We start from the raw sequence: 18,032 nt of genomic DNA, 5'->3' as shown, positions 1-18,032 counted from the left end.
CATAGGTGTGAAAAATGGTCGTAAGTCACCTTTTTCAATGCCGTTGTAAATTTGAACAGTCACTAAATGAACTGTTGTAAGTGAAGGACTACCTGTACAGGACCTCAGTAAAAGGAAGGGTTTTATGACCTTTTATATTATGTCATGAACTAATTTCTGATAATGTTTATGCCATAAAATGTTTTATAGAATTTGTCAAATTTTAATTCTATAGGAGTTATGGGTTTTGGATTTTGAATGCATTCTATAACATAACCCACTTGAGCTACCTTTGCTTCAAAACTGTTTTGGCCATTAAAGGTTACAGGAATCAGAGTTTGAGTTGTATATAGATTTAAAATAGTTTTTGAGAGAGTGTACATGGTTTTTTGATGGTACCAGATGCCGAGGGATTTATATTTATTTATTTGTTTGTTTCTTTATTTATTTTTTATATCCTGTCTTTATGTTTTGTATAAATAACTCAAAGTGGCAAACATACCTAATCTTCTTTCTGCCTCCTATTTTGGGGTTGAGCTGAGAGAGAGTGACTGGCCCAATGCCACTTAGCTGGTTTTCATGGTTAAGGAAGGACTAGAACTCACAGTCTCCTGGTTTCTAGCCTGGTACTTCACCCCAAACTGATTATGCTATGATACTGACTTTCTGTAAGTACTAAACGTTCAAATTTAGGGTTGATTAAAGTTGTTCCGATCCCTACCTAATTGACATAAATATAGAGCCAGTTTGTTTTAGTAGTTACAGTATCATGAAAGCCATCAAAATATCTTTGGCCCAATCTCTTTCTCAGCCCAACTCACCTCACAAGGTTTTTGTTGTGGGGAAAACAGGAGAACAAATGTGTCTTGGATATTGTATTTATCACCTTGAGTTATGTGAAAAAAAATAAAAAGGTAGGAAATAAAGTTTATATGAGAGGTATATTTAGTAGGTTTATTTTGTTTTAGGATCTGACATATAAATCCCATTGATGATTATTGCTTTATAAGATTATTTTTATCCATTAGATTGTCAATTAAAATGGTTAAATTAGTTAAACTGCAACTTTCAAATTCATTTTTTCCCTATTTTCTTAGATTTTGATGGATGCATTGCCTACCTGAAATATGGTGAAGAAAGCCTTCCCTTCACAGGACAACATAGCCTTGCTACTATATCTAAATCAGATTCCTCTGTGAAGATTGGATGTCGTGGTCCCAACATCTGTGCCAGCAATCCTTGTAGAGGAGAGCTAATGTGCATTAATCAGTGGTATACATATGAATGTGTTCATCCTGGAGCCTGTGCATCTAACCCCTGTCAAAATGGAGGTACTTGTGAACCTGATGAAAGAGCTGGATTTATTTGCAGTTGTCCAGAATCACACACTGGAACAACATGTGAAATATTAGTTGTGTGCCTTGGTGTCATATGTGCCCAGGGACATGTATGCAAGGCAGGAATAAATGGTGTCTATGTATGTATCCCTCAGTTCTATCCAGCTGAACTTTCTTTACCACTGTGGGCTGTTCCAGCCATTGTGTGCAGCTGTGCTACTTTGTTGGCATTGCTTGTGCTTAGCTTGATCCTCTGCAATCAGTGCAAAGGAAAGAAGGCAAAAGTTCCAAAAGAAGAGAAGAAAACAAAGGAAAAGAAAAAGAAGGGCAGTGAGAATGATGCGTTTGATGATCCTGACAATATACCGCCCTATGGTGATGATATGACCATCCGGAAGCAACCTGAAGGAAACCCAAAACCTGACATAATCGAAAGAGAAAATCCTTATCTCATATTTGATGAAACAGATATATCACACAACACAGAGACTATACCCAGTGCTCCTCTAGCTTCCCCAGAAGCAGAGATAGAACACTATGACATTGATAACGCAAGCAGTATAGCTCCTTCAGATGCAGACATCATTCAGCATTATAAGCAGTTCAGAAGTCATACTCCTAAATTTTCCATTCAAAGGCACAGCCCATTAGGATTTGCAAGACAGTCGCCTATGCCCCTGGGAGCAAGTAGCTTGACCTACCAGCCTTCATATAGTCAAGGTCTAAGGACGACTTCACTAAATCATTCTGCTTGTCCTACACCAAACCATCTTTCTCGTCATAGTCCTGCTCCATTCTCCAAAGCATCCACTTTCTACAGAAATAGTCCAGCAAGGGAAATGCATCTTTCTATAAGAGAAGGGAGCCCTTTAGAAATGCACAATGAAGTCTGCCAAACTGCTATCTTTAATTATCCCAGTAGACTAGGGAGAAGAAGCAAGAGTCCTCAAATGATGACAGGTCATAGTTCCAGGCCTGGAAGTCGCTTAAAGCAACCAATAGGACAAATTTCCCTCGAAAGTGGTCCACCTGTAGGACTTTCTATTGAAGAGGTGGAAAGGCTTAACACTCCACGCCCTCGAAATCCAAGCATCTGCAGTGCTGATCATGGAAGATCTTCTTCTGAGGAAGACTGTAGAAGGCCTCTGTCAAGAACAAGAAATCCAGCTGATGGTATTCCAGCTCCAGAATCATCATCTGACAGTGATTCCCATGACTCTTTTACATGTTCTGAGATGGAGTATGATCGCGAAAAACCCATGGTGTATTCTTCAAGAATGCCCAAACTATCTCAAGTTAATGAATCAGATGCTGATGATGAAGACAATTATGGTGCTAGACTTAAGCCTAGGAGATATCCAGGCCGCAGAGGAGAGGGTGGTGGTCCTGTGGGGGCACAAGCACCTGCACCTGCATCCAGCATTAATGATACTTCCCCTTTGAAACTTGGACCACAAGGAGGGAACTTCAACTGGGACAACCTTTTGAACTGGGGCCCCGGATTTGGGCATTATGTGGATGTTTTTAAAGATTTAGCATCTCTTCCAGAAAAGACAGCAACAAATGTAAGTGAAGAGTGCAGAAATGGTACAACGCAACCAAAAGATGGAGAAGCTGAACAGTATGTATAGAACTTCATACTGACATTATCAAAATACAAATACATAAAATACTCAAGCCATTTTATCAGTGTAGATAAAAAAGGACACATTTTGTTTAAGCCAGGGCCAGTGGTTAGACACATTTAAAATAATTGGAACTATGCTGCTGAAAAGGACAAATACTTTTTTTGTTTTATTTAATTACAATTGGTTAAATTTGTTTCTACTGCATGCATTATATTTTCAAGCAAAATATCTTATATGTGGCATCTGGATCTTTATCCTTTATTTCTTGTTTGGTTTGTGATTTTTAAATTAAGAATGATTAGCTCTAAAAATGGCTGCAAAATGTTTTGTTGTGAAGGGCGTGTTTGTACACAAGTTGAATATGTTGTTTTGAAATGTAAAAATATCAACTATGTTGATTTGTTGAGAGAAGCAATTTTGCAGATGCTGAATGAAGGAATGAAATTATTGTATTCTTCCTGAAACTATATTTCCTATCCCCTCAGTTGCTCAAATCTGAATATTTCAAAGAATGATAAGCTAAAACTTATTATTGTTTCATGTTCAAGGGGTTAAGCAGTTAACCAGTTAACTGTTAACCAGTTCAAGCTCATGAGCACTTTAGGATTGCATTATTTTTGACAAGGATGTGTGAGAACTTCTGACTGATTTTTTTTCCTTGTTTCCCCAAATTGCAGTATTTTTAGCTTGTATGGAAACTGATATACATTATAAAATTGAAGAAACAACAGAGTTTATAGAACAGATAATGTGGTTGAATGCAAAGTGAGAATAGAAAACTGAATTCTTTGGGTTCCAAATTAATGCCAACTTGAATAATAACTTTGGAATGACAAACCACCCTATTGTTATTTCAGTTCTGTCATCTGGAGAAATTAGAAGATGCTATAAGTAATAAAAATGATGACTCTAATTCACAGGGGGCTTAGTGGGGATTGTTTGCCTAAGTATTAAAAAGGCATATAGCACAATACTAAGTATTATTATGGTTATTATTCTAAGCACTGCCTTCCTGCAGGATTTTTGAGTGATCTTTTTACACTGCAGAGTATTCTGTGATAGAATAATTTGAAATAAACATATTTATTAAAAATATAAGTTGTTGCACTCTTGGAACAGGAGACCAGTTTTAAAAATGTACTCATAGTGCAGTCATAGAAGAGTCTACTCAAGATCAAGTTCCATCAAATTCAGCATGTACAAAGTTGAAGCCTGGGTTGTAATTTCACTTCCTATCCCAGGGGGTAAAATCATCTAAACTTAGTGAGAATTGCTTTTGAGTAGCTGCATATGATTGCTCTATTAGTAATGCAATACAGATACTCTAGTATGAAAGATATACATATGGAATCAGCTATGAACAGCAGAAATAACTTTTATCTTTAAAATGCATTGTGAAAATATGGGAGCAGTCTGTTTCTGATGCTACTTTTATGTATTTTAAAGACAAAAGCAGAAAGTTATGAGTATTTGCATGCAGCATTCTTTATTTGTATGATACATATATGTATTTTGCTCAGGTATTCATAACTGAGTATAACATTTATCCTAAGAAGTTTATCCTAAGAATTGATCCTGTAATAAGGGGAATCCTAAATGTCACTTATAAAAGGTAATATTTTTAAACATCTCTGTTTTAAATTTGGGAGATTATACAATGCCCTTATGTTTCCATGAAGCTTCTATTATACTGTGTTAAAAATGGGGGGGGGTTGGGACTGGGTTGTTTCTTGTTAATATTTTGTCTTCCTTTCTTTCTGCCTGTTTCTTAATCTAAATTCTGTTTTTGGTATCAATGTTTTCCTATACAGAATAGTTTTCTTACTTTCAGGAAAAGTAAGAAAAATACTCTTTTTTTACATTTGTTACTTCTGTAACATTCATTTTTTCACATTTTGATAAAATTGTAACAGACCATATGCTTTCTAAGTGTACAATGCCAATAATAGAATTAAAATATTTATTTAAAATATATTGTGTGCAGTAATGGAAACAAGTGCTAATGCAATTTTACAATGCAAATATGACACCTCTAGTATATTTAAAGAGCACTAAGTTATCATTTTGGCTAGAGACCCAGAGACTTCTAGTTCTAATACCATGAGCTTTGGCCAATCACTCTCAGTCCTACAAAGAAGAAAATGGCAAACCGTTGGGAAATCATGCCAAGAAAACTGGAAGGACTAGCCCAAGCAGTCACCAGCATTGAAAGGCACAGCCCCCCCCCAAAGAATTCCTGACCGTAGGCAGTTATCCACTCATTAGTGCAAAATTCACATGCAAAGAATATTGGTTAAATAGAAAGCAAGTTTATATATATCACATTCTGGACCAATATCATGAACTATAATGAGTCACCTGAAGGTACAAGAAATATATAAACTTTGAGCTGGGCAGGACAATATCATTTAAGTCAGCATTTCCAGTGGAAAGTATCTACCATCTACTAGTAATTGAAATAATCTATCAATAATCTTAATGCATCAGTTAAGCTAATAGCAATTTTCTATAGTATTTCTTAGCTGTATCATCTGATGTGAAAAAGAAAGTACACCCTCTTTTAGTTATATGGTTTTACAGAACATAATAAAAATCATGAGAATCATTAACAGGTAAATCATTAAAAGGTAAATAAAATCTCAGATGAACAACAACATATGACATATTAAATCATGTCACCATTTATTTTACGAAAAGAAAACCTGTTAAAGATCACATGATTTTTACTATGTCCTGATACATTAAACCCTAGAACTCGAAGAGTGTACTTTCTTTCTCATGTGACTATATATGGTATATTATAGTATACATTTAGCACCATGAATGTAACTTTTAAGTCCTGTTCAAATGCTTGACAAACAATGTGGCATCAGACAATTAATCTAAAACCCGTACTGTGATGTGTCATTTAATATGCCTCCTGTTATTATGGTTGACCAGATGCTAGGTACCTGGTAGAACTGCTGCTGATGGTACCTATAATTTTTATTTATTGATTCCTACTCAACTTTACTGGACCTAAAATTTAGTATTTACAGTATCTAAAACAAAACTTGACTACATTTCTCATGAAAGACTGTGTCTGCATAGAGTTTATATCACTAGTTGTAACAAATATTTGGCTAGCCAAGGAATCTGCACCTGGTTTTTGAAAAGTTCAGGCAGTTAGTGATTGTCAACAGTGCTTATCTCTGACAGTATATAATAGTGGATAAACTAAAGAGCAGGATATTTTATACTCTAATATAAATTTATAAAGAAAAATATCAGGATGTTGTTGAACATTACTATGTCATTGAAAGCTGGTGAGATAAAACAGTGTGCAGCAGAGGTGGGATTCACTTACCTTCCCTACCAGTTCGCAAATGTGAGCTAGTGTGCGCATGTACAGTAGTCATGCATTACGTCTGGGTGGGTGGGCGGAGCCACCTGCAGTCGTCTCTACCGGTTCGCGATCTGGACAGAACTGTCTGAATCCCACCACTGGTGTGCAGTTACTGTATTTCTATGTTTCTATGAAATGGTGGATAGATCAACTGATCTATTTATCCAGGACTTGTCACTGGAAGTTTTCAAGAAAAAACTAGACAGTCATTTACCAAGGATGGAATAAGGTTTCCTACCTTGAGGTATTAAATATCTGTTTTAAAAAGTTGCTGTTTGGATCAAGTATGGTCCTCATAAAACGGATTGTGCATTGAACAAATGTTTTTGAAATTAATCCTAGGCATCGTAAAACTTACAGTGTTCTGGAGAAAATGTCTATATCAATTTACTTTGTTACAAGAAAAATATTCATGTTAGTATTGACCATATGAAATGTGTTTCTGTTTTTACATTCACAATACATCTATGTTTTTTTATCTTGACTTCATATGTGAGCCAAATGCATTTTTGCATTGAACTGCCCAATGAAGGCGCAAATGAAAATTCTAATAGTACTTGAAGAATGTATTTTTTTAAGGAGAGACAGGGTCAGAATTTCCTTTAGAAAAATTTCTAGATCTGTATATAATAGCACTAACTTCAAAGATGAAGAGTAGACATGTATGTGACTGCTAATTCCATCTGTTGCAGCGGTGAAATCTCCCCGGGTTCTATCTGGCTCACCGAACCAGTAGCGCCAGCGATGGGAGGCTCCGTCCACCCTCCGGGACGTCATCACATCCCGGTTTTTTACCATCTGCGCATGCACAGAAGGTTCTGCGCATGCGCAGAAGAGGCATGTGTATGTGTAGCATGCGCGCGTTCCCATGCGTTCCCGTTCCCGAACTGGTAGAGAAGGTAAGTGGATTTCACCACTGATCTGTTGTGAAAGTTTTCATCTGTTGCATTCAGTGCTCTCTAGTCTCAGATGTGCCTCTCAACGAGGGACATTTTACCCTAGAATACATGTTTTATTTAGTCTTCCTAACTCAAACTAGAGGTTAAGTAGAGTTTTATAGGGTCAATTCCAATATTACATCTTTTCAATACGAAGGATTATACAATTTCCTCTTCTTGCATAACCTTTGCTTATGTTCATAATTTTGTTTTGTCAGACTATAAAGATGACTGAAAATACAAAATAGTCAAGATCACTCTAAAAATGTCTAAAAGTACAGCTTCCTAAAGTAATATATATTACTGTATAAAATTAAGTATAGTAAATATTAAATATCATGGCAGTAGGTTCATAATACATCATATGCATTAATAGTATTTTACAATTTGTGCAAATAAGGTTAAAAACATTACAACGAAACATGACCATAGAACAAACATTAGAAGACAGCCAAAGAAGAATTGACTTAAGTTAAAAAAAATAATGTTAAAAGATGAGAATATGAGAGACTCATTCCTGATTTGCAGCCTACATTTTGGTTTCATCATAGCTTTTTTTTTTTTTTAAAGAGAAAAATCCACCATTACATTGAATGGCCTTGACAAATCGGTTTTACATCCAAATTATACAATGGTCATTTAAGAATAAAGGAGCCAGTAAGTTCCACAATGAAAAAAATATAGACATACTACAATGTATCTATTCTCATCTAGCATAACTCCAACATAAGCTCCCAAGTCCAGAATAGATTCCAAAATATATGTGGGAATATGTATTAATGCCCCCTTTCTTAAAAAAACAGATGGACATTTTTCTCAATATTGCATTACACAGGCAGCAGATGGCAGCATTTGGCCAGCATTGTTTGAGCTTGAAAGCTAAGCTGGGTGAAGCAGGTTAGAAGTTGGATGGGAGGCAAATTGAGAATATTAGGCTGTAAACTAGAGTGTGAAGGGGAAAAAAAAAATTCCTGAACACATCTAGGACTACATCATAGAAAGTGGCAAACAACTTCCATATTATTGCCTGGAAAACTACAGTACGAGTTCATTAAATCAGAATAGTTGAATTTTATTGGAAGAAAACTAACTTTATTATTTCTAATATGTTTTTTTCAAGAAGTCTCCCTGGTATATAGTTCTATGAGAACTATGAGTTCTATGAGAAAATATAAGAAAGTTAGTTAAGAAAATCAGGGAAAACGTGGGTTTCAAAGGAAAAGTTAGTTTTTGATTGTTTATATATTCAGGTAGCGATAGTTTTCACTTCTCCTCCATGTTTTGTTTCTTATGGCTTCTTCCGTTGGACATCAAGATTTGTAAGAGAAAACTAGAACCAATGCCAAATACCTAGAAGACAGCTTATTTAATTAAGTATCCCATACAAAGTGAATCAGCTTAGCCATGAAGATGCATTTTATCACCAAAGAGATACATTCCCATCATTGAGGTAAAGAAAGCAAAATGATTCTCAGGTGCCATCCACTACTTTCTGTCTGGAAGCTGACTAGAATTGGAAAAGACCTTTGTGTATGTCAAAGTCTCCTCTGATCACTTTTTTCAAAATCAAACACCCCTTTGAAGATTAGCATAATGCTATTATACTGTGGTTCTTTTGTTTCTTTTATCCATTTTGTGTACTATTTTGAACATCCAGGAGATCAATATTAAGCATCAAATATACTTTTTTCTCTATTATTTTATGCAGCTTGGTATTTAATATTCACTCTTCTAAATACAAACTTGGCACGACTGGGAAGTATTCCTGTAACCCCAAGGGTAACAATAGAGGGAAGAATGTTTTAATCATAACACTATATCTTCTTTGTTAGTTCCTTGCTCCAAAATATTTTTATACCTTGGGTTATCTTCTACCGTTTAGATCTATACTTTTTAAAATACATGTGCAAAGGATTACAAAGGATTTATGTGCATGCATGTTGTATTCTTTGTGTAGTAAAACTTTTAAATATTTTTTTTTCTGCCCTCTTTGGAAAAAACCCTCACTTTTCATCCTTATTTTCTCCTGTTCAATAAAAAAAAAATCTAGCGGAGCACAAGTTTCCAAGGCCCTAAATAATTGAGACTGACAAGGGTTGTTGTTTTTTTTTCCAGTGTAACTGAAGTTTCCTTTGCCTCATGATTTTAGCTGCTTCTGTTTTGACTTTATGATTTCCCATGATAGCTGTAATTGGATACACACTAGGCAATTTGTTGTGTTTCAGATGACATTTAATACTAAAAAGAAGCCAGCAACAAAGGACAGCAAGTGCATCAGAAAACAAGATCCTTTTCATTCCAACTATGACGTAATTGAATCTGCAGTTATCTAAGTGATATAATGCAATGTATTCTATGTTACTCTCTGACTCCAATTTCAATGGTCAGTAGCTATCATTAGCTAAAGCAGTTTAATAGGATTTTTTAAATTAAATAATAAATTTTATTCACAGAAGATATTTGATACCCTGAGATCGATATCATGTAATCACTGGTTCAAGTAAAAAAAATCATGCAACTGATCCAGGAATTAAAGGCAAAACCACTGTAATAATGTTCTCTGGTATGTTCTGCCTTCATAACAGCAGAGAGGAAGGCAAGGACATTTTGTGAATTCATTAAACATTTAGCTCTTCAGATATTTCACAAGTTTAAGTAACTGTTTCAAATGGTTTCAGAACAACAATTTTCTGAAAGATAAATATACATCAGATATAATTAATGCCATCAAAGTAGACTTAATCTCTGATAACTGCATGGACAAATACTTTCTCAACTTGCCTTTGGTTAAAAATATTGTAGATCTTCCAGGAGCAGCTCAATAAATACTTTGACCCGACTCATATACTTTACCTTATTATTTCACTTTTTCAATTTCCCAGGGACATTTGCAGCACTAGTCTCTCACTTCAAAGGAGATATGAGTGTGATTAGGGAAAAGCTCCATTCCTTTTCAGCAGTAATTGCCTGCACATTGACAGGAGTGATGGCTCAATTACTCAGTTATGTCTACCATTCTGAAAACAATACAACTCTCCTATTTCCCTCAAGTTTGTCAAACTTGTCTGCCCATATTTTTGGTCCAAAGATTTTATATTTCTGCATTGCTAATCATAATCTCAATAGAGTAGTCAGTCTTTACTTGATCTATGATTGATTGATTAGTTGATTGTTTTTTTCTTATAGTCCATGGTATCGTCTACCTCCATATCCGTGATTCAAAAATATGTTTCTTCCGCTGCTTTCTAAGAGTCTACTCTCACAACAATGAATTATTGTTATTTCTCTAATTATTCTATGCTGTGATAAAAATAGTTCTATTTTCTATCATCCTGCATACATTTTCAGTTAATATTAATTCATTAATATTCAATTTACTTTTCTATCCTAGGGTCTATATTTATGTATTCTGGAGACAAAAGAAACTATTCTTAATTCTTTCTTCTTAAGTTTTATTGACATATCTTTGTTTTTTTAACATTTAACAGTAACCTATTTTTATTTTCATAATTATATTTTATAACATGTTTTAACTTTCAACTAATGCTGTCATCTGCATGGATTGTTTTGTTAACATGTAGGTTTCCAGTTTTGAATAGAATTCTGTCTTTTAATATGTTTGCTGGATAAATTAATTAGGTGTGGAAACAACATGTATCCTTATTTTATGCCTTTTGGTGTTTATCCATGTTCAATTTTTGTATTAGATTCTGGTACAATATAAGGACTTCAAAAACATAATTAAATTTTCTGGCTTTAATTATATTTCATGTAGCAATTAGCTATAATATATTTCATGTATCATATAAAACTGAATGCAGTACTTTCCAGAGTGGTCTTACAGCAAATAGAACTGTATTCTATGTATATATGGTATCGGAAAAAGGATATATGGTATTTCTTCTTCACATCATATTTTAGCCTATTCTATGCCTTTGGTGGTTATTTTCTATGAATAATTTATCAGTCTTGTATCAAATGATAAATTTGTACCTCTCAGTCTTCTCAGTTATTTACAATTACCATGCACCTTTCATTCATTGAACGGACACATTTGGTTTCCCCACAATTAAAAATATTAATGTTTAGTATAAATTGGACTGGACAGAAGTATTGCCAATTTAAAAATCACTTTTTTAAAATAATTTGTTTTAAATATTGAGTGAATAATCAAATAAACATATAAGAAATATTCTAGTGAAAGTTTGAACAAAATGCATCAGAATAAGAAAACTTTTGTAGAATTATTGTAAACAAATAAGCATTATCTAATTATTCAGAATGTATGGGTTGTGTTATTCTTTACAGATTTTGATTATCAGAATATCCCAAACCTTTTGGGGAAAAAGGCCAAATTATATAAAATTCCCTTTTTAAATCAATTTATAATATTCTAATGTCCATTCTCCTGGGAAATTTCTATAGAATAAGGTACATAATGTATGAAGTTGTACATGAATCTCATAGTAGTAAAGGCTTTTTGCAAAAACAAAAGTTTTGCAAAGTTTTAGTATAAACTAAATATAGGTATATTAGCTTTTATTTTTCTTATTTATTAATATTTTTTATTACTATTTCTTATTTTTTTAAAACTTTGCTTAAAATTTGTTATTATGAGTAGTGTGATGAGCATATAAATACTATATGTATCTCAGTTCTGTGCAAAAAATTAAAATGTATATAATTTGTGGTCCTGTTAAAATTATGTATGGGTGTAATACACAGGCATATTTGACATTTACGGTAAAATGTGTGTGTTGAAGAATCTTGTGTTTAAAAATATATAGCAAGGAAACAATGTTGAAATTGAAAAGATATTAATAAATGGATAATGATTTTTTTAAAATAAATAAAAAAACTATCTAAATCCAGAAACAAAATAACTCCTCAATAATATGGACACCAAATTTGACTAGATTTATTCTGATTCATGTACTCTTTCCCTTGACCAAATGAGTAAACCGTAGGCTTTAGTCAGTTAAAATGTATTCCGTCCTTTGCTTGGAACAGGATATCAAAACGCATTTTAACTACACTAGGATCTCTCTCATTACAATTGTTCCTTCAAACAATTTTGGTTTCCTAATCAAGTTTTCTGCTAAATCTGTGCAGTTTCAAGGCAATTAATCTAAATAATGCTGCGATTATAAGATCACTCAAAGGGAGTGTGTTTGGGGGTTTGCAGTGGCACTTAGCTCTTGAAAGTATGAAAGACTCTGTGTTTCCACAGCTGCAGCCTGCTATAAAAGATGCTGTGCCATTCTTTTATTCCTCTTGCTGGAAAAAATAAATTGCATCCAAATGACCTAGATTTCTACTAGGGACCCTGTTCCTTGATTATCATGATCTCATGACTAGACAGAAGCAAGATGCAAATTGCCTACTGAGCACATTTACTTTTATTTGGAGGGGGGAGGAATGTTCGCAAAGTTTGCCAAGATTGCAAACTGATACAGCAAACTAAAGTCAGCAAGAAAAAGAAAACCACACACACAGATTCCAGAGTGAAGCCGCCGTAAATCAAACTATTAAACTACATGTGGTCAAATGCTTGTTTCGTGACTACTTTGTCTCATCTTACAAACTCCTCTCCCTCCCTCCCACCATCCACTGTATGAGCACCAAAGAAGATAAGTATTTTGAAATCTGTTGGGATATTCAAGGAGGGAAAGAATGAAAAAATAATGGAATATATTCTTTGAACATATTTTGATGTACTTGTCTTTGTTATTATGTAGACTGCTAAGAATCATTGTTGTCTCTAAAGTGGTTCCGTATATTTATAAAATAATTTATAGCAAAATTTAGACCACTGAATTGAATCCCTTGTTCAGGCCAGGAATCACATTAAATAATTTCTTATGAAGTATTATGTTCTTTTTTCATAAGTACATGTTCATTGAAAGCTAGCTCCACCATTTGAGTTACATGATGAAGCTGGTCTTATGAATTGAAAATTATTTTTTTCCTGAACGCCATCACTCTGCTAAACAAATAATTCTCTCAACACTGTCAAACTATTTACTAATTCTGTACTACTATTAATCTTCTCATCATTCCTATCACCCATCTCCTTCCACCAATGACTGTATGACTGTAATTTTGTTGCTTGTATTCTTACGGTTTATTTTGACTGTTTCCTAACATGATTTTACTGCTTATTTGTACCCTATGACTATCATTAAGTGTTGTATCTTTTGATTCTTGATGAACGTATCTTTTCTTTTATGTACACTGAGAGCATATGCACCAAGACAAATTCCTTATGTGTCCAATCACACTTGGCCAATAAAATTCTATTCTATTCTATTCTATTTTTTATTTCTCTAATGTTTGGTGTGAATCTATCTTCCTGTTATCTTATTTCATTATTTATTAAATTTGAATTTATGTTGTTAGTTGCAAAGTCGTGTCCGAACCATCATGACTCCATGGACAATGTTCCTTAGGCCTTCTTGTCCTCTACCATCCTCTGGAGTCCATTTAAGCTCATGCCTACTGCCAGCCACCTCATTCTCTGTCATCCCTTTCTTCTTTTGCCCTCAATCTTTCCCAGCATTAGGTTCTTCTCTAGTGAGTCCTTCCTTCTCATTAGGTGGCCAAAGTATTTGAGTTTCATCTTCAGAACCTGGCCTTCTAAAGAACAGTTAGGGTTTATCTCCTCTAGGACTGAACGATTGGATCGCCTTGCAGTCCAAGGGACTCACAGGAGTCTTCTCCAGCACCATAATTCAAAAGCTTCAATTCTTTGGCACTCAGCCTTTCTTATGGCCCAACTTTCACAGCCATACATTGCAACTGGGAAAACCATAGCCTTGACTATACACACTTTTGTTGGCAGGATGATGTCTATGCTTTTTAGTATGCTGTCTAGATTTGCCATAGCTTTCCTCCCCAGGAGCAAGCGTCTTTTAATTTCTTGGCTGCAGTCCCCATCTGCAGTGATCTTGAAGCCCAGGAAAATAAAATCTGTCACTACCTCCATTTCTTCCCCATCTATTTGCCAGAACAAATTTGAATACTACCCAATTATAACTGACTCTGGGCAGTTCACAACAATAAATAACCTAAAACATCAAAATACAAAAATTACCGTAACCAAACAAATTACAAAAATAGCTACAAAATAATCATAAGAGGGCAATTCAACAACAAAGAAAATATAAAATATCACAAACAGGATGATGATGCAGCCCAAGGCCTGGGTAAATAGCCAGGATTTCCAGACTATTATCAGAATGGGAGCCATATGGATCTCAGATGAGACCTTATTCCAGGAGGATGGCATTGCTATGAAGATGTACTTTCTGGATACCAAAAGACAACACTTGTGAATTGAGAGCACCCAAAACACGCTGACTTTGCCAGATCATACAGGACAAGCAGAAACCAAAGAAACAAGATATCCTGTAAACAGTTTTGTCCCATGTCACGTATTGCTTTAAAAATGATACCTTACATCAGATCTAGAAGAATGCATTGGCCTATTATTCTGTGTTCTAGAGAATTATAGAGTAGAGTAGAGTAGAGTAGAGTAGAGTAGAGTAGAGTAGAGTAGAGTAGAGTAGAATAGAATAGAATAGAATTAGAATAGAATAGAATAGAATAGAATAGAATAGAATAGAATAGAATAGAATAGAATAGAATAGAATAGAATAGAATAGAATAGAATAGAATTCTTTATTGGCCAAGTGTGATTGGACACACAAGGAATTTGCCTTTGGTGTACATGCTCTCAGTGTACATAAGGAGAATAAAATACATTCATCAAGAATAAAAAGATACAACACTTAGTGATAGTCAAGGTTACTAATAAGCTATCAAATTGTACTAGGAAACAAATAAAACAATATAATTGAAAGATACAAGCAACATGCAACTTATAGTAATAAGTGGGAAGAGATAGATACTAGTAAGGAAGAGAAGAATAATAGTAATACAGTCTTAGTAAATTATTTGACAGTGTTGTGGGAATTAGTTGTTAAGCAAAGTGATGGCATTCGGGAAAAAACTGTCCTTGTGTCTAGTTGTTTTGGTGTGCATTGCCCTATAGCGTCTTTTTGAGGGTAGAAGTTGAAACAATTTATGCCCAGGGTGTGAGAGGTCTGTAGATATTTTCACATTAGGTTTCAAGATTCTTTTGGGTGACATACTTGTACATATCTCAAGATATTACCGTATCACTTTCAATCTTCTTCTCTTATAGTTTAATATTCCCATGCTGCCCTTCCCTGGATATGTTCCAATTTCTTTGATAAACTGTTCAAGATGGGACCTTGCCAACTGGAATAAAGTATAGCTGTTATTTCTCATGATTTCTGTTGATATAGCCTAAATCTGTATTCTCCTTTTTTGTTTTTTAAATTACATTACATATGCTAATTCACATTCCAAGATTGTTTTCACAAGTACTGTTAACAAGCTAGGTATTAGAAGGGGCATTTCATTCAAACTGGGTTCAATTATAGAAATGTACATGGATTCAGAAATGCAAAATGTATAGTTTCGTAAATTCTTTTCAGGACATCCTTGTCTAGCAATTCCATTGCTAAGTATTACAGTTGTTATGCAGTTTTCAACACTATTGTAACTATTTCTCTCACATTTGCAATGTCATTGTATTCAGACAGGTAATTTGAAGAAGAACTGTCTTCATGATCAAATACATGAGATTATAATTCCCCTTAAATTTTATTGGCTTAGAACAACAATGGGATAGAATTTCAGGAAATCTGCATGGCCATCTTCCTACCCATTTTGTTCTCATAAAAGCTGCATCATCTTTGAAGATGGCTTATGTGTCTTTACAAGGATCACATTAAGGAACACCTTGATGAACATATCTTTTCTTTTATGTACATTGAGAGCATATGCACCAAGACAAATTCCTTGTGTGTCCAATCACACTTGGCCAATAAAAAATTCTATTCTGTTTTTTTTTTAAAAAAAAAATTGATTTATATGCCGCCCTTCTCCGGAGACTCAGGGTGGCTTACAATGCATTAAGCAATAGCCTTCATTCTTTTGTATATTTTGTATACAGCTTATTGCCCCCACAAACTGGGCCCTCATTTCATCTACCTTAGAAAGGATGGAAGGCTGAGTCAACCTTGAGCCTGGTGAGATTTGAACTTGCAGTAATTGCAGGCAGCTGATGTTAATAACAGTGCTTTAGTCTGCTGCGCTACCAGGGCTCTTATGACAACGCTGTTCTGTTCTGTTCTGTTCTGTTCTATCCCATCCCATCCCATCCCATCCCATCCCATCCCATCCCATCCCATCCCATTCTATTCTATTCTATTCTATTCTATTCTATTCTATTCTATTCTATTCTATTCTATTCTATTCTATTCTTAACAATGTAAACAATAGAAGTAGAAGAAATCTGCTATGTGTTATATGGTACAAATGTATGTAGTATGTTATTATCCTCAAGATTTGACCACTTGTTCAGAGAATATCCCCCCCAAAAAAAATTTTTAATTTGATTTATATGCCGCCCTTCTCCGGAGACTCAGGGCGGCTTACAAAGCGTTAAGCAATAGCCTTCATATTTTTGTATATTTTATTCAAAGTTAGCTTATTGCCCCCACAATCTGGGTCCTCATTTTACCTACCTTAGAAAGGATGGAAGGCTGAGTCAACCTTGAGCCTGGTGAGATTTGAACTTGCAGTAATTGCAGGCAGTTTAATAACAGTGCTTTAGTCTGCTGCGCTACCAGGGCTCTTATGACAACGCTGAAAAAAATCACTGAAAAAAGTGACTTACAATTAGTTTCACGTTTACAACTATCACAGTGTTTCTGTGGTCAGGTAACTTGCAACTGGTTTACACTTATGACAATTACATGTTGTGGTCATGTAATTGGCACTATCAGCAAACTCAATGGAAAAGTCAGCAGTGAATATCATAAGTTGTGATCATGTTATATACCCCTTAAATATTCTGGTGATTTCCTTAATAATCATAAGCAAAAAGATTATAAAATCAGACACAGTCACATGATGCCTGACTTAATGACTGCACCACTTAATAATAAATTTTCTAGCCTCAATGTGGTCTTAATTCAAGGACTTCCTGTACATTTTTAACACATTTACTAGGGGCGGGTTCTACTTACCTTTACTACCGGTTTACAATGGGAGCACGTGTGTGTGTGTGTGCTTCAGTCGCGTGAGCGTGCTTCTGCACATGTACTTAGCGATGATGTCATGGTGGGTAGGCGGAGCCTCCCTCCAGTTTTACTACCAGTTCTATAGAACCGGACTGAACCGGGGACAACCCACCACTGACATTCACCTTATTCATGGAGAAGAAATAGAATGTGTAGCTTCTCTGGCTTTGCTCTTGCAATGTAGAATCCCCACTGTGAGGGTTAAAGTCTGTGGTTATATTGTAATCTTACTTGACAGATGCATTTCAAAAACTTCGCATGATTGGGAAATGTAGGGCAATCAAGATGCTTGATCTCATGAATGACTGTAACTACATTCAGCTTAAGAGGATTACACATTAGTTTCTGAACTTCCTAGCCCTAAGGGAAGAACTACAATGCAGCAGGATGGGTCTTCTACATTGTATGTACATATCTTTATCCCTGCATAATGATGGAAAACAAATTTATGAAAAGGCAAAGCAGTAAAGTATAATTAAATGGAAAGTCTAATCAGCACTCTCCATTTTCAATTAGTGAAGGAAAGATGATTATATTATATTTAAAAGATTATGTATGATTAGGCAGTCAATGTAACACTATATTGCACA

At 34.8% G+C, this 18,032-nt stretch overlaps 1 protein-coding gene across 1 annotated transcript in view; it reads left to right on the top strand.

Moving 5' to 3' along the window:
• FAT4 (FAT atypical cadherin 4) overlaps positions 1 to 4,914 on the top strand; it is a 106,603-nt gene extending 101,689 nt beyond the window's left edge. The window contains exon 17 of the mRNA XM_034442893.2: positions 1,077 to 4,914. Within this exon, the coding sequence (XP_034298784.2) occupies positions 1,077 to 2,947 (1,871 nt within the window). The 3' untranslated portion in view covers positions 2,948 to 4,914. The remainder of the gene's footprint in view (positions 1 to 1,076) is intronic.
• The last annotated feature ends 13,118 nt before the right edge of the window (positions 4,915 to 18,032 follow it).

The sequence above is a fragment of the Pantherophis guttatus genome, chromosome 8, assembly GCF_059756535.1.
Source record: "Pantherophis guttatus breed Tessera chromosome 8, ASM5975653v1, whole genome shotgun sequence".
Taxonomy (NCBI): domain Eukaryota; kingdom Metazoa; phylum Chordata; class Lepidosauria; order Squamata; family Colubridae; genus Pantherophis; species Pantherophis guttatus.
Note: the sequence above shows the minus strand (reverse complement) of the source record. Positions and strands in the feature narration are given on the sequence as shown.